At 39.5% G+C, this 25,895-nt stretch overlaps 1 protein-coding gene across 1 annotated transcript; it reads right to left on the bottom strand.

Moving 5' to 3' along the window:
- Window positions 1–846: 846 nt before the first annotated feature.
- PPIL4 (peptidylprolyl isomerase like 4) lies at window positions 847–21,987 on the bottom strand (the record flags this gene model as incomplete). The annotated part of the gene is made up of 13 exons (XM_081997354.1): window positions 847–1,071; window positions 7,149–7,287; window positions 7,925–8,021; window positions 9,629–9,740; window positions 10,617–10,683; window positions 12,954–13,078; window positions 14,856–14,972; window positions 16,436–16,532; window positions 16,881–17,023; window positions 18,958–19,075; window positions 20,899–20,963; window positions 21,047–21,114; window positions 21,918–21,987. The coding sequence occupies 13 exons, from the start codon at window positions 21,985–21,987 to the stop codon at window positions 847–849; spliced, it is 1,443 nt and encodes a 480-aa protein (XP_081853480.1).
- Between the last annotated feature and the right edge of the window lie 3,908 nt (window positions 21,988–25,895).

The following is a 25,895-nucleotide window of genomic DNA, read 5'->3' as shown; positions in this document are numbered from 1 at the left end:
TAACTGACCTACTTCTGCCATGAAACCTGAAAATTAATCCCATCTAGGCTTTGGCAAATACAATGCAAGTTACAAATTCTGGTTTTCTGCAGATTCTGCTAGTGACTATTTTCTCCTTTCTTCCCCACTCAACATAACCTGCCTGACATCATAGCAGCTGGATCCCCCTGACATTACAGAGGGCCCAGGTGGGCCAAGTATCAAGTGAATCTCCATTTTGAGAGGCATACTCCAGCAGTGCCACAACACAAAGGTACTCATGTAAATAAGTGAGCAAGTGTGTGCTATTTATTTAGTACGGTGCAGCACTCCCATCGCCCTTGCAAATAGAACTGACAGGATCAAGCCAGCCAGAAGCACTTTATTTTAAAGGAAGGAAATAGTTTTGAGTATTCATATACAAATGGTATCTGCCCACTTTCTGGAAGTGTGCACAGCACATTTCCGTCTCCCCAGGTCTTCTATCACATTCATTACCATAGCATCTGAAAGTGCAAAGAAATAAATACAACCTCCTTGTAGAAGGCGGTACATCCTGCAAATCTCTTGACAGTGGAGAAGGGCAATTCACTTGTCAGCGCATGCTTATGTTTCCAAAAAGCTTTAGACAACATTCCTTATTGGAGACTCAAACCATTTCACTAATGTGAAATACTTTATTGAAACAATCTTTTTGGAATCAAGGCTTACTCCGACAGTCATACACCGTGCATTCATAGAATTGTTCGGCCAAGCTGCCAATAGAAGGCAACTGCTTTTATCCAGTAACTGTACATCCATTTGAAAGAATGTTGGAAATGCTGGAAGAAATCACATTTTAGTTCCCATCTCTCTTTTCCTTGTCCTTCATCTGTATTTGGACCTCTCTTTGTCTTTTGATTTCTTAGGACTTCTGCTTCTGTCTGCTTTTTTATCCCAGTCTCTTACTCGGAAGTCATCTTTGTATTTGTCTCTCTGTTTGCTGTAAGTGTAGTCTCTCTCTTGAGATCGGCTGCGACTCCGATGCCTGTCTTTCTTCTCACTCTTTATCTTCTCTCTACAGCGTTCTCCTTGGTGTTTTCGATCAGAATCCTGTTAAAGGTATTGGATAGATATGCAGTTACAGACAAAGGGGAAAATATACAAAAACGTGAAGAGAATTAGAAAAGAGTCAAGCATGGTTGGTTCCTTAGCTAAGGGTGGTACTACCTGAAATAGATCCACATCTGTGATAATCTGAAAAAGATAACACATAAAAAACTCCTATTGTAACTATATGAAGAAGATAAGCCTATAGCTTTTGTCAGCATTTATGGAAAAAAGCATTGCTGCCACCTCACTGCTACTTTTATTTCCTAAGGAGCTTTAGCAAAAACTGGTCATATCAGGGATTCAACTCAGATTGATATTACCAAACTCTTCATAAGCATCACACAAGCTTCTAAGCTAGATTTGCATTTTGACTTCTTATCTAAGCAATGGAAGTATTTTGGTCATGGGTTTTGGTTCAAGGCATTCCAGTGCTATGAAGATGCAGAACACTTTTTAGGATTATTACAGGCAGGTCTTTAGTGGCCTAAATTCTAGGCTTCGGAAAAAATGAACACCACTGTTAGAAAGACCAAAGCTGCTTCACTTCCTTGAAGCTGGAAGTCCAGAAGAAAAGGCAACATGGAGAATCCAATCCTTTTAAATGTACAGTCAAACAATAATAAGGTAATGAAAAATTAGTTGTATTTTGCAGGCTCATGGGTATGACCCATACAGAAAACACATGAGGATATACTCATACACAAACTCTAAGGAATACAAGTCTAATTTAAAATGGCCTACAAAGGAGAGACCAACAGTATGCACTACAAGTGGTAACAGTGTTTCAGCAGACACATAAAAACTTTCTAAAAAAATGCTGCAAGTTCAGGTAGTCAAAAATGAGGAAATTTTTTATTTCCCTGACTTTCTGCATATTGTCAACCAAGAATGCTGAGTGGCTCAGCACACAGAATGGATTTGCTCTGGAGAGAAATGAGGTTTATATTACAAAGGAAGAACTGCTGTCCCTAGAACACCTGCTTCACTTGTTGCACTAGACAGACAGTATGAAACCACTGAGACAGTGTATTAGTAAATGAAGGAAAGATGGCTTAATAACCCAGATTGTGAAATGCCACACTAACAAGATTGTGGCACAGCACATGCTAGAATGACTGTGTGGAGACACCAACACCTGTACAGGCCACAGAACAACAGCAATTTTAAAAGTAAAAACATAAAGATCACTTAGAAAAGTTGCCATTTCATTTCAAGGAACTCTATAAAGATTTTCTTAATACACAACACTGAGTTTTGATATGTGAACTCCTAACATTTTCAAGCACTGCTAAAAACTATTTTGATCTTATTCAACTAAGATATACAGAGAAACAAAATACAAGAGGAGCTTCAGAATCCTGCAGAAAGATACATACACAACTTGCTATTAAGAAGGTGGTTGACACTTTTGTGTCTTCGCTGAGAGAGTGGTCAGGCATTGGAACAGACTGCCCAGGGAGGTGGTGGAGTCGCCATCTCTGGAAGTGTTCAAAAAATGTGTGGATGTGGCGCTTCAGGACATGGTTTAGGGGACATGGTGGCGCTGGATTAATGGTTGGACTTGATGATCTTGAAGGTCCTTTCCAACCTAGTGATTCTGTGATTCTGTGACAGTAGCATTCACAATTGTATGGCTAAAGCCTACACTGCATGTACAAACAAGCAAACTTTAGAAGACTACTGAAAAAAACACTACTCAAAGCAGAGCTTTCATCCAGAAGGCAGTCATTAGGATGGTTCCCAGAGAAAACACCACCTTTAGAATTGTGTAAATAATGCTGAAATACTAGAGTTAAAATAAGCAACTTAAACCCCCTGGACCAACACACACATCAATAATCACAGATTTTATCTTTAAAAAAAAAATTCTGCTACTGCTAGGTACAGTAATCTCACTGGTGGCCAAATGCTTATTCCACACCTTTACTGTCAAACTCTATTTCAGTACAGATTTTAAAATTTGAATCCATCAAAAAGGAGTGGTGATTCCAGCTATTTATAAGAGGTTTGTCTCTTTATCTCCAGAATGATACACAATCTTATTACTCTTGTACCCAAAAGCCTCAGCCTCCACCCATGTTTGAACAAGACAACAGGTTTCAAGCCTCTGTGGCAGGGCTTGAGTAAGCATCAGAAGATGGACAGACCAGTGGTAGAGTACAGAGGAACAACACAAAAATATTGGCCAGAAAACCAGACGGTGGGCTTGGTGCACTGCTGCCTTCTAGCTGGTTTGTTGCTGAAGTTTCCTTCCAGCACAAGGAAAGCAGAACAGCTCTCAGTTGAAAAACTCACCAAGCCAACACTAGAGACAAGCTACTGGACAAGTCAGGACAGGGAACAGGTTCGTGAAGACTTGAAAGTGAAGGCAGCCTACATTGAATGCCATAGAAAAGAGCAATTTGCTGAAAGGATTAAAAAAAGTCATATGAGCATGGAGCCACCTCCACAGAAACATTTAGGGTATAGGTGTACAGGGCAAGTCTGAAAGTGCCACAAAAAGGTCATCACTAGCTAATATGATCACAGTGTAAAGAAAAAAAAATGTAGTAATTTGAATTAATAGAATGAATTGCATCTCAGTTACCCCCCAAAATCAGTTATGTTTCCCCTTAAACAAGATTTTACCTTTCAAGTCTCTGGCACAGAAAATGTCAATTTCTTAAGCACTGTAAGTTACTAAAAATAATGGTATTTTGAAATAAAACCTTTTATGCCCTATCGAAGTCAGAAACATGCTGTTTTCCTACTGGAAGAGGAAGAAGACGACTCCTACTTAAAAACAGGCTCTCTCCTACTGCTGAGTCTAGATTTCTCAATCCAGGATCATGGATGATCATCCCAATTCTTAATCCAGCACTGTGTTGGTGAACCCATGAGGAAGGAAATATGAAAAGAAGGAAAGACACTCCTCTGGAAGTTCATGGTTGGCTTTGCCAAAAGTAATAACTTGCCAAACTGCACTTGCAGGTAAATCAGCTAGAAACACCATGGCCACAGAAGCAGAACAAATATGCCACTTCTACATACATTAAGCACACTAGTTAAAGGTTAAAAGGAGCAAACAACTAGAGACAGCTTTTTCAGGAAGGAGATTTTGATCAAACTTGACCCTGAATATAAAGAGAACAGTGCCCAATAAGCAGTCGGAGCAGGAAATTAAATCCAGAAAAATCACTATCTTTGTCAAAACTATGCACTACAGAAAACTGAAAGTCAGGCAGCCCCTATGTCTCACAAAAATCCACTGAATAGATTATACTCCTCCACTGATGCAGTTATCTTTAAAAATAAATAAATAAAAAAATAAAAATCCAATTAACCAAAAAACACAGAGAAAACTGGAAAGGGAACAAACTCATAATATAGATCTCATGCAGAAGCATGACCTGTATTCAAAAAAAACTCTACCAAATCCTATTCACAAACCCACATAGTAGTGCAGCCTCCTGCTCCAGACCCACATCCTGTTACTTACTACAATCGAGACACAACACTGTACCTCTTCTACCGTCTGGAATCAAGTCAAACAGCGCAAGATTCAAAAATATATTCTTAAAACATCAACACACAGGCTGAAGATTCAGGAAACGGGTGTCAGATTAAGAAAAGAATGAGTCAAAATATTAAAAAAAAGGCAAGCCAAAAAAACCCCCAAACCCAGCCAGAGAACAGAAAAACATCATCATGGAAACTATTCAGAAAATAAAACCCCTTCAGTCATAGCTGGAGCTGCTAGCACAAACTGCAGTTTCAGTTGCCGGAACTTCCCATTACAAGATCCTGTTCTCTGTTAATTAAAATGTCTGCCACACTAGGGTCTCAGGGTGGAAGTTTATGTATGAAGCATGGCTATTGTGGTCTTTGGCCAATTAGCTGTTGAAGGTCTGCTGTTGTTTTGTTTTAAAGTTCTTATCTCAAATATATTCTACTATTTACAAAGCAGGGTTAAAGAAAAATGCTTTGTTTGCCTATACGAAAAATGCTACCATTCATCAAAAAAGTTTCCCCACTGTTACGCTTTGTGCTGGTCTCAGTATTCACGCTGAACATACTCTGCCTCAACAACATTCCTCCTTCCCCAGTTCTTGTATGCGTTCCCCAGATTATGCCCAAATTACAAATTCTAAAAAAAACCCAAAAAACAAAAAAACCCAAAACATTTTGTATATGTTAAACAGGATTTGTCAGCTAAGCTGCCTATAGATTTCACCTGGAAAGGGCCATGCCCAAGACACACACTGAATCTCTAAATCAGACTGAGTACATACTGCTCAGTATGTACATACTATACAGTACACACGTAAATAGACTATTCAAGTACAGACACAAAGATTCTTCCCGTGAATTCATTTTCACAGCTCCAAGAGGAAACTATGTTGCTTGCCGTCACAGAAGTAAGCCTCCAACCTGTAGTTTTGGGCATAAGAAGGCTAAGCTGTTTACACTGAAATGGTTAAAGGTGAGCAACAGAGAGGAAAGCAGTGGGAAAGAAGAAGATACCAGAATACAGAAGCAGTTGATAGAGGAACAAACCACAACAGGAGCATGTGACTGTATCACAAAAAGATATAGAAACACAGAAGAGATCAGAGTCAAGCACTAGAAAATACTATTTTCCAGAACCTGGAAATAGCACCAGGAATCTGTCTGTCCTCATGTTTTCGGGCTATGAAATCCATGGCTAATGTGTCTTGTGGTCCCCCTGTAATAATTATGACATACAGAGGTTAACAGCCTATTGGTGCCAGCATTTGCTGTACCACCTGCAGGGGTGGAGACATCTGAATGATGCAAAAATGTTCTCTGCTAATAACGCATCACCAACCAGTTCCACACATGTAACTTCTGAATCATCAACAACAGAGACTACTTCCACAATCTGTTTCAAGAATGTTAAAGCAACAATGTCAATCAGCCAAAAAGACAGGAGAAAAGTCTAAACCAGCATTAGTTTAGACCTCTTACATGTATATGCTCTGATCGAGACTCCAGTTATCTGAACAGGTCCTTCTCCTCCACCTAAAGGATCCCAACTGAATTGGTATACAGTGACAACAAGACTTGTACCATGAAGGAGCGATATGGCTTACTGGTGGCACTGAAAAAAATTACTTGCTAACATTCATGAGAAAAGTTATTTTTAGCATCACAACAAGAAGTGATGCAATGGAACAACCAATTATGTATATTATGTATACTCTCTGTACACAGAACTTAAGGCAGTAATCGGAACTCATGCCAGGACAATGGGTTTATTTACTGTGGCTGGAAACTTACCACTTTCTGCAAAATTGCTAGAAGACAGCTTTGTTCTCACTCATAAAGCTTGCATTGTTAAAATACTGGGGTTCGGGGTTTTTTTCAGCTTAGCTCAATTCTCCCTAATGCTCACACTTCAACAGTGGTTAACCCTCCACTTTATCATCACAGACATTGTTTCCATGAAACATCAATATGTTGACTATACCAAGTACACAGAAATGTGAGAATGCTGACCTGACAGGCTGCAGTGGAACTAAAGACAGAACTACTGTCTTCTGATGATCTCCTCCACAGTTTGAGTCTTACAGCACCGTATGCTTGCACAATACAGATGCATACAGATTTTACAAAAATGCTTCCAAAACAGTTAAGGAAAAATAAAAACAGATAATGCAAAGAGACTGTGTTTCTGACTCCATATGGGAAAAAGCCACATACTGATCTGGCAAGAAAATGAGAAATAGCTTGTATTCATGAAATATGATTAGCTACTAGTTTATGACTGGGAATATGTTAACAATGGGTTCAAAGTGCTGAAGATCTCCTACTTTATGAGAGGCTACATTGCCTCTTTAGGATGTTTTGGCAAAAAGCCATTCAGACATGCCAGGCTTCAAAAGTCCAGGAAGATTTGGAAAGCCTCTTCCACAACCAAATACTAGTATCAGCCTTCTTTAAGTTTAAAACTGCTGTTATTTTACAGGACATTGCATGCCATGTCCTCAGTTCAATATCAGACTTTTTTTTTCCTGGCTTCTGTTATTAGAAGAACAATAAACAGGTATAAAGTTAATGCGCAATGAGGTTAGTACCTTAGATTTTTTGGTCCTCTTGTCATCCTCTTCATCTTCAGAGTGGTGGTGCTTTTTCTTTTTTTGTTTTTTAGCCAAGTGTGACTGACTTGTTCGAGACTCTTCTATATCCTCATCTAGCACAAGGTCATAATTGGCACTGACAGTGTTCGTTAAGGACAGATCTGTTACTTAGTACCAGTAAATAGCAGAACATAAAAGCTCACAAAGCAAACAAACCCCTGTTTATCAGACCAGGGTTTACCAAGACTTACTATGTATTTCAGTCAGAGCAGGATCATACACACAGCTGAAATCAGCTGTGCTAAAATGACTAAATTCTGTTCTGTCAAACAGTACAGCCAGGTCCGAATTTTCCTTTCTTTTCTGCTTGTGAGTATCTGAACAAGCTACGGTCTTATCTTCTTGCATGCTCACCACAAGCAAAGTAGAATCACAGAGCATGATTTAGTTACCACCATGGTCTCATTTTGGATGCAGCACATCCCTTGTGAAACTACTTAAAACTCTGTTATGCCACATGTTGTTCCAGGACTTGGGAACATCATTTACCTGCACACAACATGGAAGTGAAACAGCACATTCTGATTTGACTAAATTTATCAAAGTCATCAAATGAAAAATGCAAAATGTTTAATTCTGTCTCAAACACCAAATCCTTATATGGAGCAGCAGCAAAACACCCATTTGGCAAGCTTTAAGAATAAAAAGTATTTTCTGGGCTGTCTTCATAAACTGTACTTAGTGTAAAACCACGTTTGACCAGAAAAGGATACTCCTGCTTTGGTTTTACCTTCTCTTTCAGAGCAAGTTTTGACGGTTTGTCACATTCCTTTTCATACTCTTTGAAATCTTCCTTGGTATACCGCCCACCTGCCCATAGAAAAATATATTCAATTCACTCCAACTAAAAAAACAACCAAGATCAACACCTATCACTAAGTTCGGCTTATGAATTTAACCATACAGATATTCACAGAAGGATACAGTTCCAGAAACAACACTGATGTCTAGGTAGAAAACTGCAATATTAACTGGCTAGAAAAAAAAGAAAAGAGTAGGACAAGATGTGATCGTCTGTCCTTCCCTTGCTTGCAGATCCCATTAAACAACATATGGCTTTCTCCTCACTCATGTTCAGCGCAGACAACATATGAACAGGATCACAAAGCAGGATTTAGCAACTAGACCCACTTTTGATTACAGGTCCCATGTCACACTACTTAAAATTCTGTTACCATGAAAGCCTACAGACTATTCTCATTATTAAATGACTTTTTGCTCTGGGTTGCACGAAGGGAGACCCCTGAAACAGCTACAGCTTAGGAATTCAAACGTAAAACTATAAAAAAATTGTCATGTCTTGATTTAAAGAGGGGCGTGATAGATTTCATTTTCCATCGACTTGAAAGTACAAGTTCACAGATTAATAAATTATTCTACAGCAACGTGCTGCCATCTCACGGTCATGCTTAAAACTGCAATATTAACTGTTTCTGACCACCTAGCCAGCTACTGAAGGTGGAAGCACAACACCTCCCCTAGGTCATTTTCAGGGTGCCATATAAGCACAAGATGACAGTGCATTTAGCTTTCCAATATTTAGGACAATTTAGACCAAAGTTACCCAGAAAAAGAAAAGTTTTCCATGTAGTCATTTAGCACAGAATTCACTGCAGTGCATGGTATAGATTACAAAGTCATCTCAGCTCTGTGCAGGACAAGTTCTAGTACCTCAGTGTCCACGACCAGCCCTCAGCCTCGAGAAATCATATGCAAACAATTAAGAGCTGACTGCATTTTTAGGCGAAGACACACAAAAACATTACCACTGCCATGCACAGTCACCTCTCCAAGTCCAGTGTTTTCCTGATGTCCCCAACAACTAAATAATCACTGTATTCACCTCTCCCACCATCTTTTTCCTCCCAGAACATCCTCAAACATCTGAAATTGGATTTTATAACATATAGCCTGCTGTACAATATGCTTGACCTACAGGAGGTGAAGAGGGGAAATCCCTGACCTGAATACTGACTTTTTCTTATATACACCCAACTGTCATACAGTGAATAAAGAAACGAAACTAGAAAGTAACAATGTATTGCCATATTATTTTGCTCAGAAGTAATATCAAAAAACATCACTTTTAAAGCTTGAAAGGAATAAATTATTTACTGGCAAAAATACATCTGATAAAAATGCAATCCATGGCAATGGATTATTATGGTTAATTATGGTTATTACAATAATTGTGGTTAATATAAAAGTAGAAAACCCTTCTAATCTTTCCTGTGGAACAAGTGAAAAGAAGAGCTAGCAACCACATTGCTCTATTTACTATAGTACCAGGAAAATTTATATGCCTGAAGATGAGATGATTTAAGTTCATAACAATTGCTTCTCTTTATATAATATTTAGAGCTTCGAAGTCATAGCTTATTCAGTTATGAGGGTTGAAGAATCACGGGTGTACCTACCTTTTCCCTTCCACTTAATCTTCGCAACAGACTGGCTAAAATCCACATGTATCCGCCTGTCATCTATCAGCACATTGTCCATTTTGAAGTAGGCTTTCTCACAGTCTTCCTCCTGATATTAATATTTCCAGAAAATTCTGAGTCATTATTATTTCATAGGAATATTCAATGAAGAGCTCAAACACCAATTCAACTGCTTAATGGCATACATTTTTTTCTAAAATTGCATAAAGCACAGCAGTTCTTGCATTATGCCATTTCACAAGAAATAGTTATGCTTTGTCCGAATGTAAACATTTCAAATTCCATTTCTTCAGTTCATTTCACTACTTTAAAAATTTGCCAATCCAGCTCTGTGTTTGGCACATGTAATACATGTAGAAAAACAAGGGAAAAAAGGGCAACAACTCATAAAAGCTCCATTTTAAGTACTTAAGTAGGCTAAAGAAAAGTGAGAACATTTTTCCAGTGTTTTCCAGTTTCCCTCCAGATTAAAGAGATTAGTAGATAGGAACAACAAACTACGCACCATCAAGAGAGCTTTTACTATCAATCTCACAGTAAGAGCAGCATGTTGATAAAGCAAGCATCATTTACAAGCCCAATATAGGACACTATTTTACACACCGATCTACCTTCTTTCATATACCCTCCTCTCTTTATGCAGCATGCCGCCTTATCCTAGCATTCCCTTCTTTAACTCCTCAAAGTCCTAATGTGCTCGGGGCGGGGGGGGGGGGTGTGTGAAACGCTCTCCTCCCACTGGTTTCAAGACAACCTAAGAAGAACCTGTTTGTATTGCTTGGTTGAATAGAAAAAGTCTTAAACGTCTGCCTCATTTAGGACCTATAGCTTCTATAACTAAGTCAGTAAGAGAATATATTAGCCAGCCCACACCTGAAGATTTTATTGTTTTTCCTTATTAGAAGTATGCCAAAAATGAACTTTTATAAGCAGAATCTACATACAGTATACCTAAATAACCTACCTTTTCAAACTCAATGAAAGCATAACAAAGAGATTCACCAGTCTTCCAGTCTCTAATCACTTCACAGCTGAAAAATTGGTATGAAATTAAAATGTCAATTACAAGATAAGATAGGCAAGCAATGCTTAAAAGGCAGAATAACAGTTTAAAAAAAAAACAAACCAAACACAAAAAAAACTTTGAGGGTATTATAACACTTGATTCAGAGACCCCTTCTGATGTGGGGGTTTCTTCACAGAAAAAAATGCATGTGGCATTACTTGAGTAATTATTACACAACTCACAAGTGGTTAACATGAAGTGTAGAACTAGGGATGAATTTCTGATTAATGAAACAGAATTTGTTTTCCAATGCTACTGTTTGCTATTGATTTTTTGCATTTCACTAATGCAAGACAAGAAACTTCACATTGTGTTTTCTCAGTCATTTTAAGGAAAGTTTAAACAGACATCACATGACAAACTCTCTCTTCTTAGCAAGCACCTCTTTAGCAACCATCTTCTACCAGGCAGTTCACTGGGCAAAAATAAGAAGCCTAAACTATTCAATCAGTAGACTCAAAATGGGAATAATACCATATAGCATCGGTATTACCAAACTCTTGTATACGACATGAGAATTCTGATTACAGAAGGAGGTCAGACAGGCAACAAGGGCAGGAAATGTGGTATTAAGGTGAGATTTAATAAGGTGAGATCTCCCCCAGGTATACTGAGGAAATGACAAATCAGGACTAGGAAACACAATCCAAAAAATGATCAAGATCAAAAAAAAAAAAAAAGGAAAAAAGACAGACAAGACAACAAGGCTATTCAGACAAGCTATATGAATTCTTTGCAACAGCCATCAGCAAAGAAGTAGGCAGGACACTCTTGTGCCAAAACTTCCTTTGTGGATTATTCAGACAATCTGTCAGAAAGCAGGAGAACTACAGAAGAGGTACTGAACAAAGTGACAGAGGGGGGGAAAAAAAAAAAAAGTGTAACAAATCCCTAGGACATCCAGAAATCATGCTGGAGTTCTAAGAGTGGCAAACACGATGCCAATGTCACTCACACACACAGTCTAGTGAAGGATCTGGCATTCTGCAGGCCACTATGCTGATACTGCACAAACTGCTAGAAACTCAACACAGAACAGAGTTAGCGTTCATCTGAATACAAAGGACCTACTCAGGACCATCTGAATAAACCTAAGTGAAGTCCTCTGAAAGTCAATATGCTTAGGTGTGATGATGATCTATTTGATACAGTCTTTTGAAATCCCTCTGGAAATTCTAATAAACTTTTGGGGAAACTAAGCAGCAATGGCGTAAGAAACATCTTTGCATTGATAAACATGAAAGACCAGGTAAGAGTGAACAGTCATTTCTCACTGCGGAAGTAAAGAGGTCAGCAGTGGAGTTTGCTGATTATACTAAATTGTTAAAGGTGTCAAGAATAAAGACTGAAAAAAATGCAGAAAGTTCTTAGGAGACCAACCAAACAAGATGGCAAATGATGTCCAGTGTAGATAAATGCAACAAGAGGAGCATGGAGGCAGGAATCCTAATTGTGCACTGTAAAAAAAACTTTAGCATTAACTAGAAAAGGAGTTGAGATCAAGGCAGAGAATACCACTGTGCCACTGTAAATTTGTAATTTCTTTAATGTATGTGCAGTTCTGGTCCTCTCATGTTGAGATGAAAACAGAAAAACAGAAAAAAGTTGAGAAAAAGGAAACAAGGTAAGGAAAATTCCTCTACAAAGCATGAGTATGTAAGGCTAGTGCTCTTAGCAAGAAAAAAAGATGTCTTTGGGGTATAGGCTAGAGAGGCGTAGGAAAGCAGATTTCACTGCCCATCATGCCTTTTGATACCAGTACTAAGAGGAATCAACTGAAACTAGGAGCCATGTTCAAAACTGAAAAAGCCACCAGGCATGAGGAACACCTTAACAAGTATATCAGATGCCAGAAATGTTTGTTGCTTTATCTCAAAACCATACATATTCCCATGAAAAAGAAAATCCCAGAGACCGTATCTAGCTCATGTAGCATCTGAGATAAAACTGCTGAAAGGAGGGAGAGGACAGGGGGCTGGGGAGAGTATCACATGCTCTCCTTCTTCCTACACGTCCTGGCAGTGGTTTTAAGTGAAAGCCTAAGGGAAAGGATACTCATCTAGCCAGAACTGACTTTGTATCACCATTGTTGCGGTCTCTATCCAAATATACACAGGCACAGGATAAATCTCCAGAGATGCCACAATACTACTGAACAGCCAAACCTAGAGATTGGTGGGAATTAAGTTCAGTTTCAACAAAGGAGGCTTTCTTTTTTTATTTTACAGTAATTACCTTTTAATGGGACCAAAACGTGAAAATATTATCTCTAGGTCTTCATCTGTGGTCACAGGATTCAGCTTACAAACAAACAGCACATTTTCTGGTGGCTTGACCTCTGCATCTGGTAAGTCTCCCACCTGTGGCACACAGAAAAAGATTTTCATCACTTCTGTCTAAAGTTCTCTACATTTTATTGCCACAAGCACACTGGCAACACATCTTTTGGATGATCTCAGACACACTCCTATCAAAAAATCAAAAATTAATAAAATATTTTTTTTCTACTCAACACAAAAAAAGTGGTTTCCACAGCACCTAGCAATTATTATCTATTTGCAATTCCACCACCAGGACTTCATGAAAGTCACAAATACCTTCTACCTTGCTCTCCCTGTTCATAACACAACAAACGCACAGTTCTAAAAAGTGGAAGCGTACTTGTAGAGCCACTCTGCTATAAAAATAAAAATGGACTGGATCCATTCCTTTCCTTGAAATCTGTCAACAGCTTGGATAAGCTTAAATTTAAGATAGCTTAATGAGGATGAGAAGTTACAATTATACAACTTTGTTCAGACAGACAGAAGGAAGAAACCATTCATGCTTCCTAAGAAACAACACTTGCTTCCAGCACACACAGCTTCAACATTTGCAACCTTTGATCAAAATTCCCAACCTCAAACTAGCAAATTAAGTTACAGAGGAAAATGCAAATACACACACCTCCTCCTGTTGAATTGTAGCACTTCTTTTTAAAACCTGAACAAAAGACTAGTGATGTTTAAACAATTTATCTCTTTTACATCATATGCTAATAAAAAGGTAAAGCATATTAGTTTGATAGCAGAAAGAAGCAAAACAACACAAGTAAGAAGCAGATTCCACGAAAAAGAACACAGAAGGAGTTTAGGCACATGACCCTCTCAGAGAAGTTTACTGTTTTGACTAAAGAACAATGGAACTACTAGTTGGTTTTTTTCCAAATTGGTGAAACTAGCAGTACACTTAGTTTTTCATCTCTTCAGCTTATATAGCTTATAGCTCCCTATTGCATACTACCCAGCAATACTCACAGAAAATGACTGCATTGGCTCTCATACCCCACTTGCCTTTTGTAGCTAACCTTAACTTTAGCTGGAAAACAGGTGATCTGCCCCACTGCTGCTGCAAAACAAGAGCCCACATCTGCAGATCTTCTGCAACACTGTGACCACATCTAGACTGACCTTGGTATGCATTAGTCTCTGGTGCAAACTATTCACCATAAATTTGAATTTGGTAGTTATAAAGAAGTATGATGGATTCACCCACCCTTAAACAGCGCGTATGTTGGGGTTTTTTTAAAGAAAAAAAGAAAAAGACTTCAAAGCCTATTCACAATTTTTGTTACTATATGGAGTTTACAACTGCCAACAGTTACCAAACATTATATTTAAGAAGGAAGAACATGAAGTTAACCAATGTTAAATTCAACTAATCCCACAAAAGGAAGACAACCGTTATGTATATGAATAATGCAATCTCAGTGCCACTACATGCACTAAGAAGAGATTACCTCAAATTAGCTCAGCTCTCCCCCACACATGCTAAACTTTTTCCAGGATTAGTGATATTCAGCAGCATATTATGTATGTTACGTTTTTTAATTGGATGCATTTCTAGCGAGTTTTTATAACGCTTCCATTGGTCCACTTTTAATCCTGGCTTTGAAAATGAAATACCACCAGTTTTATCAGGAAACCACCTCCAGTGCTCATGCTCAGTCCTTTCCATGGTACCACAGACAGATTCTGAGCCATGACATCATCATCAGATAAGCAATTTCAAGATAAATAGTACATATCCTCCTAAACTTAATATAACATGCAAACACATGGAATAACATCTAAAAGGTAAATACAGAAAGGTGTTCACCATTTCCAGAAGAATGGCACGAGTTTTTGCTTCTTTTTCTGCCTGAACTTCTTCTATTTCATCTGCAGACCGTCCTTTCAAGTCATCGATTTCTTCATCTGCTCCTATTCTGCCACTCTGAAAAATGAAGGAAAAAGGTATTTATTACTAAGCCATGGCCAAAAATTCTTTCTAACTTTCCAAATATGACCTGGATGACCTCCTCTCTCACCCTCCAAGACACGACAAATGCTTAAGCACTGTATCTCTGCAGAACCGGGCTTTCACTCTGTTCTTCCCACTTAGTTTAAAAAAAAAAAAAAAAAAAGAGCACGAGTGAGAGAAGTTATCCTACTCATGTGTTTCAGGCACTATGAACTATGTATGAACTTTCAGGCCCAATCTGAACCATATTCATTTAGATATTCTAAATTCTTTTATACTCCCATCTCATACTCAACATCTCACCACAAGTGTCAACTCATTTCTAATCTAGATAGCTTCTACCAGAAATTAAGATAAGGAATACTGCAAATATCTGTGGTGTCTAATAAGACTCAAACATTAAATATAGTATATCACAACAAGAATTTTTACAGATCTACATCTAGGCAGGATTTGAGGTTTAATTTTTTCTCCTCATCAGCATCTCTAGAATGCTTCCCTTTACAGAAATTTCTACACCAAAAGGTATATCTTCAGACAGGCTATGGGAGAAGAAAACTAAGTATAAGCTTTCAAATCTCTATGCAGTTGGCAGTGAGTTATTAAACTCCTTATACCATTTAACACATGTGAAGGTACATCACGGATTAACCACAGTGCAGGTGTACTATGAAAGTCTAATTCCAAACTTGTAATTAGATCTACTAAGCTTAAAAATAAGCAATAGTCTCTCTAGTCAATTTATTAATTGCTTGAAACAAGTGTTTCCATACCAGGAGATAATCTTACATAACAACTTCCATAACTGCATGCTATGAGTCAGTCATGAATAATTACTATCATATTTTCAGCAAAATCCTTCTATTTGATCACATACACCACAACAGTATGCATGCTTGCAGATATAAGTCACAAGAACGACCGAGATTACTTCCACTGAAACACAGACTATTTAAAAGGAAAACAGCAGTAAGCACTTCAGTATTAATAAATATTATATTTTGTCTTCCACCAGGGCATACAAAAACCCAGTAATGCCAAAGGTGAATATTCTGAATGTTCTGCTTAACTGCGCTGTAATTAGAAATCTAAAACATGGCCTTCCGACCTAACTCCACCATAGTCACAAGGGAGAACACCCAAGTCACCCTTTTATCCTTTTCCTGAAAGATTTAGCAGCTGTATTTGATTAAACACAGCAACAGCCCCAAATAACAGACGAGTATCTGACATATCAGAACTCAAGCTGGTGTAGAAGAGCATCTCTTCTGCTCCTACGCTAAAAATGTGTAGTTCTTTTAGGATATAGATTCGACGGACAAAGTCTTAAAGACATAACTCTTATTTTGACCAAGTCTGTGCTGGCCACTAATAGGGATAAGTTTATTTATTTATTTCTTCCAACCTTTCCCCAAGAAGCTATCATAAACACTCACATCTAGCTGTTCCTTAGTTGGTTCTGGTGAGCGATCAGGAACAGACAAGCCAGGTGGATCTTCAAATGGATCATCTAAAATTACTGTATGATTTATCCTTATGAAAAACAAAGTCAAGACCAGCATCAGTCACATGCAAATAAAAATCTCTTTAACCAAGTAACAGGAAACCAGCCCCACTGAGTCTCAGTTATATCCCAAACAGCCAAATATACTGCATGCTTGTAAATACTGGTACTGATGCTTTTGTAAAGGCAACACAGTTGCATGTTTTCCTGTTTATTTTAGTACTTGTTTATTTTACCAATAATACTGGAATAAAAGAGTATTTAAGATATCATGTACAGGTCACCTGACATCACTATATTAATCTAGTTTCAAAAAAACTATTAACTTGTTTAATTATAATGTATTTCTCAGAAAGGGAAGTTAAAAGCAGTCGCACCTGATATCTTGATATGGGATAAAATCCTTATCTACGAAAGTTTCATTAATTGTTTTCAATACATCCATGCCTTCTGTCACTTCTCCAAATACTGTATGCACACCATCAAGGTAATCCAGGTTTTCCCCTGTAGTAATAAGAAACTAGAAAAGAAGATACAAAACCAGTTAACAGTTAACAGTAAAATTCAGGGCTTGAGTTTTACCTTAGGAGAGATACAACTCTCACTGAAATCGGGGCGGGGGGAAACCCTTCTCCTGACTTTCGCAGGAGAAGATTAGTCTTCCATCAGCTCTGAGAACATGGTGAGCCAACCTACAGCTCACAGCCACTGCCTGAGGAAGAGAGGCTCTCTCATACAAGTCTCCCTCTGCACAACCTTGCAGCTCTGGCTCATTTCACCCTTCTGTAAATTGACATGACTCAGTAACCTGGCAGAAAGCCCAACCAGCACAGGAAGAGCAGATAGTTATCTGCCAGGTAGGTTTGTTGAGCAAGATCAGCAAAGGATGTGACAGGCATCACAGCTGATGAAAGGGAAAGGACAAAAGAGCAAGTCTACCCCTCCAGGCAGCAGTGAGCCATGCTCAAACCACCTGTTCATCAAACCGCATTCAGCGGGTGCATTTTCACAATTTTGGCAAAAGCTTCCACACTTCTACCTTAACCTGCTTCTATCCAGACTTCTTTTTCTTCCTTCCCTCTTATCACAAACACTTCTCTCCCAAAAAACAGGATGCAGTAGCACTGAGAGAACTAGAACACAGTAGCACTGACTTAGACCAGCTTGAACCAGCGCTGAAATGTATCCTAACACAAACCAGGTGTTCCACTGTAGGGCAGAACTGAAGCTATGAAAATTGATAGTAATGGAACACTGGGTAACAAATTAAAGATGGAGGACACTTGGTAACGAACAAAGGAGAGAGAAGCAGATATGCACAAATAACAGAACACAACCATTACATCCACGCTTTACTATCTGACTGGTAACATCTCACCCCTCATTCTCTGCAACACAGTTAAGACTGGTTAGTATCTGGTACAGGTTGTGCTAAGCTACATTTTATTTGTAAACCAACTCCACATAATTGCTTACTGGAATTTGTCTTTTCCAAGGAGGAAGCTGCAATAATGTTCCTGGGAACTGCATTCATTCCCATATGCCTGTGTATATGCTAGCAGGCTGCATTCTTAAATGCAAATATATATGTCATCTCTTCTTCCTAAACACCCCACCCACCCAAACGATTTTATACACACAATGCAAGGAAGCAGCAATATTAAATCCACATTATTACGAGCTCTAGCTGGGATAAACCATATTTTTTTTAAAAGTGCTCCTCCATTATTAAAAATTAAAACATATTACAAGTGAGGCATTTTAATATATAAAAGTGACAGTGCATCTAAAATAATAATTTAGAAATAATACCATTTCATGATATTAGAGCTTTAAATATACCTACAGCAAAAACTTTGTGCACATGAACAGGGAACAGCAAAGGAAAAAACAATACTTTCAAAAATCGTTTTATATCAGTACTGGGATAAAACTGTAAACTTACATTGTATTATTAATGCACACTTTCATGTAACTATACAGAGGAAACTGTGGTATGATTTCAGTTTCCAAACTAACATGAAGCTATAACCAGAAAGTTTTAAGGTTGTTTTAAAACCCAATTTCCTTACTTTTCACTTCCATTTAACTACAGGATTTTATCCTGCCCATTCTATAAATTAGCAAAATCACATCAAGGTATAAACAGAAATGAATAAACAAAGGCAAAAAATAGAGGACTGAATTCTAACAAATAAAATTTATCTAGGGCAGGATTTGAATCTGAGCATTTTAACCTCTTTCTTGTCTGAAATCAAATATCCATTGGCAGCTGGGACACCATGCAAAATACTTTATTCATTTACGGCCATTTTTTTACAAGCCTTTTGACCATATTACAAGATGATGCTATTGAGAGGACACTGTCATTGTTATGCCTCTTTTGTAAATTCAAGGAATTTTCATTTTAGTTACTTAGACGCAGACCAAGGCTTTCCAACACTGCATGCTGACCTGTGATCCATGCTGATCATTGCCATTGTTCACCATTGACACAGTTCCCTTTTTCTTGTGCTTTATTCTTGGCACTTTTTCTGCTTCAAAAAATCTAGCTTGATCACCGTACAGTTGACTGAAAATATATGTAACAAATATGTTACAAGACAAAGAAATTTTAAAAAATTAGATTAAAAAATGTTGTGACACATTAATAAAACATCTTAAAAATTTTTACATTGGCATTCAAACAAAACCAGAATTTACATTGCATCCATGCACATTTTTATGGACTTGTACAATTACATGATTCACTTTATATTACAGGGAACAATAGATTTTTCTCTGAGGCATTTCACTGCCGGTTTTGGGGGGGGGAGGGCAGTACCTGTATGTTTTTAAATGCAGTATATAACATTTTTCTAAGGCATGAAGCAAATATGTACTTTGATAAGTAGGTTCTGTAAAAATAAGTGAATCCACACTGTAAAAACATAATAATTTATGTCACAGATTTCTCTTCCAAGATAAATGGAAAGCCACTAAATCTATGTGTAAACTTAGTTCCTCACACAGATGGGACTGCATATAGTAATTTGAGATACACAGGATATGGCAAGTTGTTAAATTATTTTCATTTTTTTAAGTCTAACCCTGATATCACTCATTTTGTCTCACTCCATAACTGACAAAGGCATGTTCAATACACACATTTGCCCAAATTTAAGGACAGAGTTCTGTTTGAACTCATTTTGCTAAGCAGGTATAAGCCTCTATGAAGAGAGGATTCAAACTAAACTCTGTCTGCACTAGTTTCCTGGGTAGCAAGAACAGAAACTCCAATTTCATGGACTTCAGCAGTAATGAACAGGTAGAAAAGACAAAGTGCCATTCTCCATGCTAGTGGCAGAACTGTATCTGCCACTCTCTCATTACACTGCACTTCCCTGTCTGCCATACCAAAGAGCCTCAGAAGACCACTCCTTATAAAAGGGCAGACTATCAAAATAAATTTCATCTACCCGTGCACAGAGACAGCTCACATCTGGCAACTTTGCCTACCTAGACTTGCCTCTGCTTAGCACAATTATACTGCTTCCAGGACTTCCACAGGATCACCAAAGTGGTGATCCATGTATCCAGGTTTTCAAGGTCTTGTATTTAAGAGGCTCTGACAGACTAGCAAAAGTATTACTTACAAAAAATATTGGTCTACCAACATTATCTCCATTCAAACTGAACTATTTATCTCTGTATACTGCATTCCCCAGCACTCCAGGTTTAGTTCTGCTCTGCAATTTTAATTCTACTTTTAATAACTATTTCAAAGGAATCATATAGAACATATGCACTTCGCTAACTTCAATCCTAGCTGTTTGAATGACTTCTTCCAACTTTTAAGTGCACGACTGCTGAAAGCATCTTAAACAAGGAAGAGAAGTGATTTCCTTATACACATTCAACACGACTAAAATGAACACAAGTAAATTTTTAGAGCAACAGGATTACTTTCTCATACTGAGAGGAAATTAAGTACAGCCCCTATATTCCCCTCCCACTCAATTAAATACATTTTGTTACAAAAATAAAAGTAGTAACAAACTGCTAATGATTTTGCCTTCTACAGAGCACTTAGTTATGATAATTCTCTTAAAAACCCAAACTTACAGTTATTTGCTAACTTTTAAATAAACAGAAATTTATGTACAACTTGTTAGTTGTAACTTCGTTTCTAAAGTCAGAGATAGCATACTGTCCAGAAAAAAAAAACCTGAATGGCCAAAGGCAGCATAGGAGTTAAAAACCTATTCAGGTATGACAACCAAAGAAGCTTACGCATCAACGTTTTTACTTCCCATCAGTAATTCTGTCCCAAGAGAGCTGAAGACAACCTAATCGGAACCCCTATCCTCCTACACAACTTCTCCGTCAAATCAGTAACACAGAAGTTTTACTTACCAAAATATGGATTCCCCTCCGCGGCCAGTTCCCATGGGGTCACCGGTTTGTATAATAAAATCCCTCTGTCACAAAGCAGAATACGTAAGGTATTGCTTTCACGTTTGTGAATTTAAACCAACAAAAATAAGGAATTGAGAATACGCACCTGCACATTATAAATAAGACAATAGTTGTAGTACTTGACTTTGCAGAGCTTCAGAAAATTCAGACAAGCTGTAAGAAATTATACCAACATTTACTAAAGAAAACCACGGATATAGTAAGTATAGATATAACAGATATCCACTCCAATGTGTAGAAAAGTGGTTTTGGAGCAGATCGTGTTAGGATTTAACCAACGTACAACCTATAAACGCTGTGAGAAGTACTTTAAGAGGTAACACTTCCTCCCTTCCTAACGTCTACCTCTAGTGATTCAGAGAACCCTAAATACAGCGGCATATACAGTAATACATATTTCTTCTCCCCATTTTTTTTACAAACACCTAAGAAAGAAGAACACAGTTGCCTTTTGATTTAGAATATATTACCTTTTGTCAGTTTTTTGAATAAATGTGCATTACGTGTATAATAAACGCGTAATAAAATTTAAAAAAAATTCCGAACTTCCCAACTGCACTTGATGCTTGCAAGCACTTCAAGCACATATATACCAGCCCGCGGGGACCGCTGACGGCCACGGAAACCCTGGCACTCATTCGGATCTAACCCCAGGAGTGCAGCCCGACAGGACAGGCCAAAGCCGGGGTGGGCGAAGGTGCGTTGTTGACTTCAAACCACACGTCTGAAGACTGCTAGCCTGAGGAGGCCGCGCCGGCGGCCAAACCTTCGGTTGCGCAGCCCCAGCAAAGGGTCCGGCTTGCCGCGCCGCGGGGAGCCCAACGGCCCAGCGGCCCCTAGCCCACCCGCAGCTTTATTCAGGGCTTCCACCTGCCCGCGCAAAAGGGCAAAAACCCCACCCGTCCCTGGCCACGATCGCCTCAGCTTCCCCCGGCCCCGGCCCGCCGCGCTCCTACCGCGGGGCCGCTCCTCCGTGTACAGGTCGATCACCAGGTCGCCCAGCGTGGTCTCCAGCAGCACGGCCATGGCCGCCACCCGCCTCCGCACGGCGGCGCGGCCCGCCGACGCTGGAGCGCCCTCTGCCGGCGTGGAGGAGGAGGAGCTGGGATGCCTCCACAAGCGCGTCGGCCCCGCAGTGGGACGAGCCCCCGGGGCCGAGCTGGCCCTCGCAGCTGCCCGCCTCCGTGCTGCACTCTTCCTCGGCCAACAGGCGCGCCCGTCTCTCCCGCTCTCGCAAGGCCAGGGGCTGCGCTCCTACGCCTCTCCCCTCCGGCGGGGACAGGGCGGGGGTAAGGCTGCCAGGGAGCCCTTCCTGAAGGGGATGGGAGAAAATGGGAGACCCCCAGGGGCAACCTCCTCTGGCAAAGTAGGCGTTTTGAGGCTGATTGTGCAGCTTTCCAGAGTGGTGCTCACTGGGGTGTGTGTCCTTATTCTACATAGCTAAAGAAACCCACTTTTACCTCACAGTTATTAGAGGATTATAAAGTGATTAGCAGTCCCAGTATTTGCCTGAAGCACACTGCTACAACACAGCTTGTAGTAGAGGGCAACACTGAAAAACCAGACAAGCCAACAGAATTTATTCCCTTCCAAGCAATACTATAGTAGCAGGGTTGTTCCTGGGCTAACGTGTTACAGCTGTGCTCATCTAAAGGCTCGTCATCTGCAAAGCAAGGGACCCTGCTCCCCTGCGCAGAGAGCTTCTGCTTCAGGCTACGCTGTCTTCACCTCTTTCCAGATCACCCTCTGGTACTTGTCACACCATGAGTCGATTTAAGTCACTAATCTGTTGGTAAAACAATTTAATTTTTATTGCTGAATTTGCTTCCTGCCAGACTAGTGACCTGAATTGACTTGCCATACAGTAAAAGGGAACCAGAGAAGGGGAAGGGGGGGGAGCAGGAACGCACAGCTGGCAGTACAAAGAGGTGCATGTAGGTTGGTAAGAGCAGGATCTCCTCTTTAAGAAGCAGCAAAAGTAGTATCAGATCACCACATTATATAACTGCACCTTTACAAATAGCCCAGCAGGGAATTTACCCACTTTTCTGTTCCTTGCTATCCTGCTGCACAATGGTGCTGCAGACATAGCAGGCTGGTCCTGGGACCAAGATCTGCACTGCAGAGAGTTGTATTCTGCCTCCATAGTGTGCTAGTCTTCAAAGCTGTTTGTGCTATCATCAAGCATTTTGCAGTGTTGTATTAGTTTCGTGAGCTTATTCCCAGTCTGTACATCAATCCTGAATTGATTCAAGGCTGTTTTTAAGCCATCCTGTATGGTGGTTATTGGTAGGAGAAAGCACTGTAGCACACATTACATTTATTACTCTGAAACTTTAAGCGGGATGTAAACAGTACATCAGTTTTATGCAAGTCTGTGCAGACTGACGTTTAACTATTTACTTGCTACTTCAAAAACTCATACTTTGCACTTTCGTAAGAAAGCATCCCACGTACTTAGGCCAGACTTTTATCACTGGTTTTAGTCATAAAAGAAATTAAATAGTAATTTTCTTACTCTTTATACAGGCTTTTGCCTTCTAGTAACCCACGGCTCTAATGAATGTTCAAAATAAAAATGGCTTTTCATGATCACTTTAAAATGCCAGAAACACCACTTCCTGGTGAAGTATAAAACTGCTGAAATACAGCACTTCTGGCACACTCAGCAGGTCGAGCTGAGTAGTCAGTCTCAGTACAAAATACTTTAAAATGTTACACATTTTAATAGTTACAAATGTCAGGACATGTTCACCAGCAGACTAGAGGAGCCTAGGGGGCATTTGCCTGAGCCAAAAGGGGAAACCCCTTTTGCGCTCCCAGCCTGTCCCAGCACTGAGTAGTTATTGAATCACCCAAGGAGAGATCACTTGTGAAACTTGATCACTAGTTACTTCGTTATTGCAAGGATGACATCGTTGTACTATGAGACTAATGAAAGGTTTGAAATTAGGGAAAACAGAAGTATGTTGAACGCATCTTTAGTGCATATTTTTTGCAGTTTTAATTAAGTTCCAAGAGAATAAAAAGAAAGGAAGAAAGAGGACTGAAGAAAAGGGGGTGCAAAAGATTGGGAGACAAGCAAAGAACAAAGAAAAAAAAAACAGAAGGAAAGCATTACTTGATAGGTAGTTTACCTGGACACTTGCAAAAGCAGTCAAAAAGGAACAGGCATTCATCTCCTATTGCATTTCAGTGAGATGCTGAATTCCTTGATGTCAGCTGAGAACCCAGCCTGAACTTCACTGAATCTATAAATTCTGCAAGTCAGGGATCCTTGCTTCCCTATATTTTTACATACTCTGATACCATTAATTATTATCCCTCTGGTACATTTTGTAAATGTTTTAATCATGAATCTAATACACAAAACACTGTAGTACTGTAGCTCGCTTTTGCTCATCTACGAATCACCAGTCCTGTTGGGACGTAACCCCCACTCTGATTTACCCCCAGAGTGCAACTTATAGTTAGGAATTTAGGTAATTTAAGCTTCCTCCCACCAGCACATGCAAATGACTGCAAGTACCGACAAGAGCTGCGTTCTTGTATTCACCATCCTATCCCTGAAGACTCTTAGACACCCCTTACAAGATTCAGCAAAACATCTTGTTACCACATAGTTTTCTGCCTCATGAGACTGCACAGTGAACAGACCCTTTACCTATTTCTTTCACTTTACCAGACACAACGGTTTAAAAAAAATCTTAAGGATGGGTCTAAGAGAAACCAGGTAAACTAGGTGATAGTAAAGAGAGATGGTGGTAATTAAGACGTCAGAGTTTTTATCCCTTCTCCTGTTACTGACTTGCGTGATTACAGAGAAGATAATCAGCTTTATTTTTTATAATCTCTATAATAGTACTAACTACTGATACTAAATGTATTTAGTGATGAAATATTTGAGGTTTTCACATAATATGTTGTGAAATATACTTCACAATATATGACTCTCTTAGGCCTCATTTTCCAGTGCCCTGTATCTTGTGCCAGATGTTTACACCAGTGTCTCAGGAATGCAAACTGCACGCAAAACGCTAAGTTTCTGTGGGTTTTATGGTTTACGTTCACTATCAACAAGGCAGGAGTCATAGAGCAATATACAATTAGGCTACAGATTGCTTCAGCGGGACAGTTAATTTATTGCCCTGCCCTGGTTATGTTAAAACCTCCCTAGAAAAGTTGTTAGGATGTTTGCCACCCTTACCGTTAGAAAGCTTTTTGCTAACAGATAACGACAATCTTTCTTGTTGCAAATAAAGTGTTTTTGTCTTCATATCTGCCAAGGACTTGGAGATCCAGGTTGTTTCCTTTCTCTTTGCCAGAGATTTCCACGGTTTTACCTGCTGCTATTAAGTTTTCCTCCCTTTTCTCTTCTCTAGGATGAAGACCTCTAGCTCTTTAAATCTTTATCATAGAATAGTTTGGGTTGGAAGAGACCTTTTAAGGCCATCTAGTCCAACCTCCTGCAATGAGCAGGGACATCTTCAACTAGACCAGGTTCCTCAGAGCCCTGTCCAACCTGACCTCGAATGTTTACAAGGGTGGGAATGTTTCCAGGGGTATCTTCTGCTTTCCCCTGGAGTACGCTGCCTGCTTTTGCTTTCAAGAAACCTTTCTTGAGGTGTGATGCTCAGGACTCAGCCCAGGATTACTGCTGCCAGAGAACCCTGCAGAGCAGGTGGACACCCGCAGCTGCTTACAGGAGCAAGGACGTAGGTTGGTTGATGACCACGTGTTGGCCATTTTCATAAATAGGAGTCGTAATTGCTCACATCAGCTACGTGGGAAATTGTCGTCTTATGCAACGTGCTTCCAAAGGCTGTAATCGTCTATTAACGGTAACGGACAGGCAGCCGTCCACGCGTTATTCTGCAACGCCCAATTCGGGATCTTCCAGCTGCGGCGGGGCCAGGGCCAGGCCGGGCCAGGGC

Source organism: Phaethon aethereus (assembly GCF_964289735.1).
Source record: "Phaethon aethereus genome assembly, chromosome: 3".
NCBI classification, from domain to species: Eukaryota; Metazoa; Chordata; class Aves; order Phaethontiformes; family Phaethontidae; genus Phaethon; species Phaethon aethereus.
This window is presented reverse-complemented; position numbering and strand designations above follow the sequence as displayed.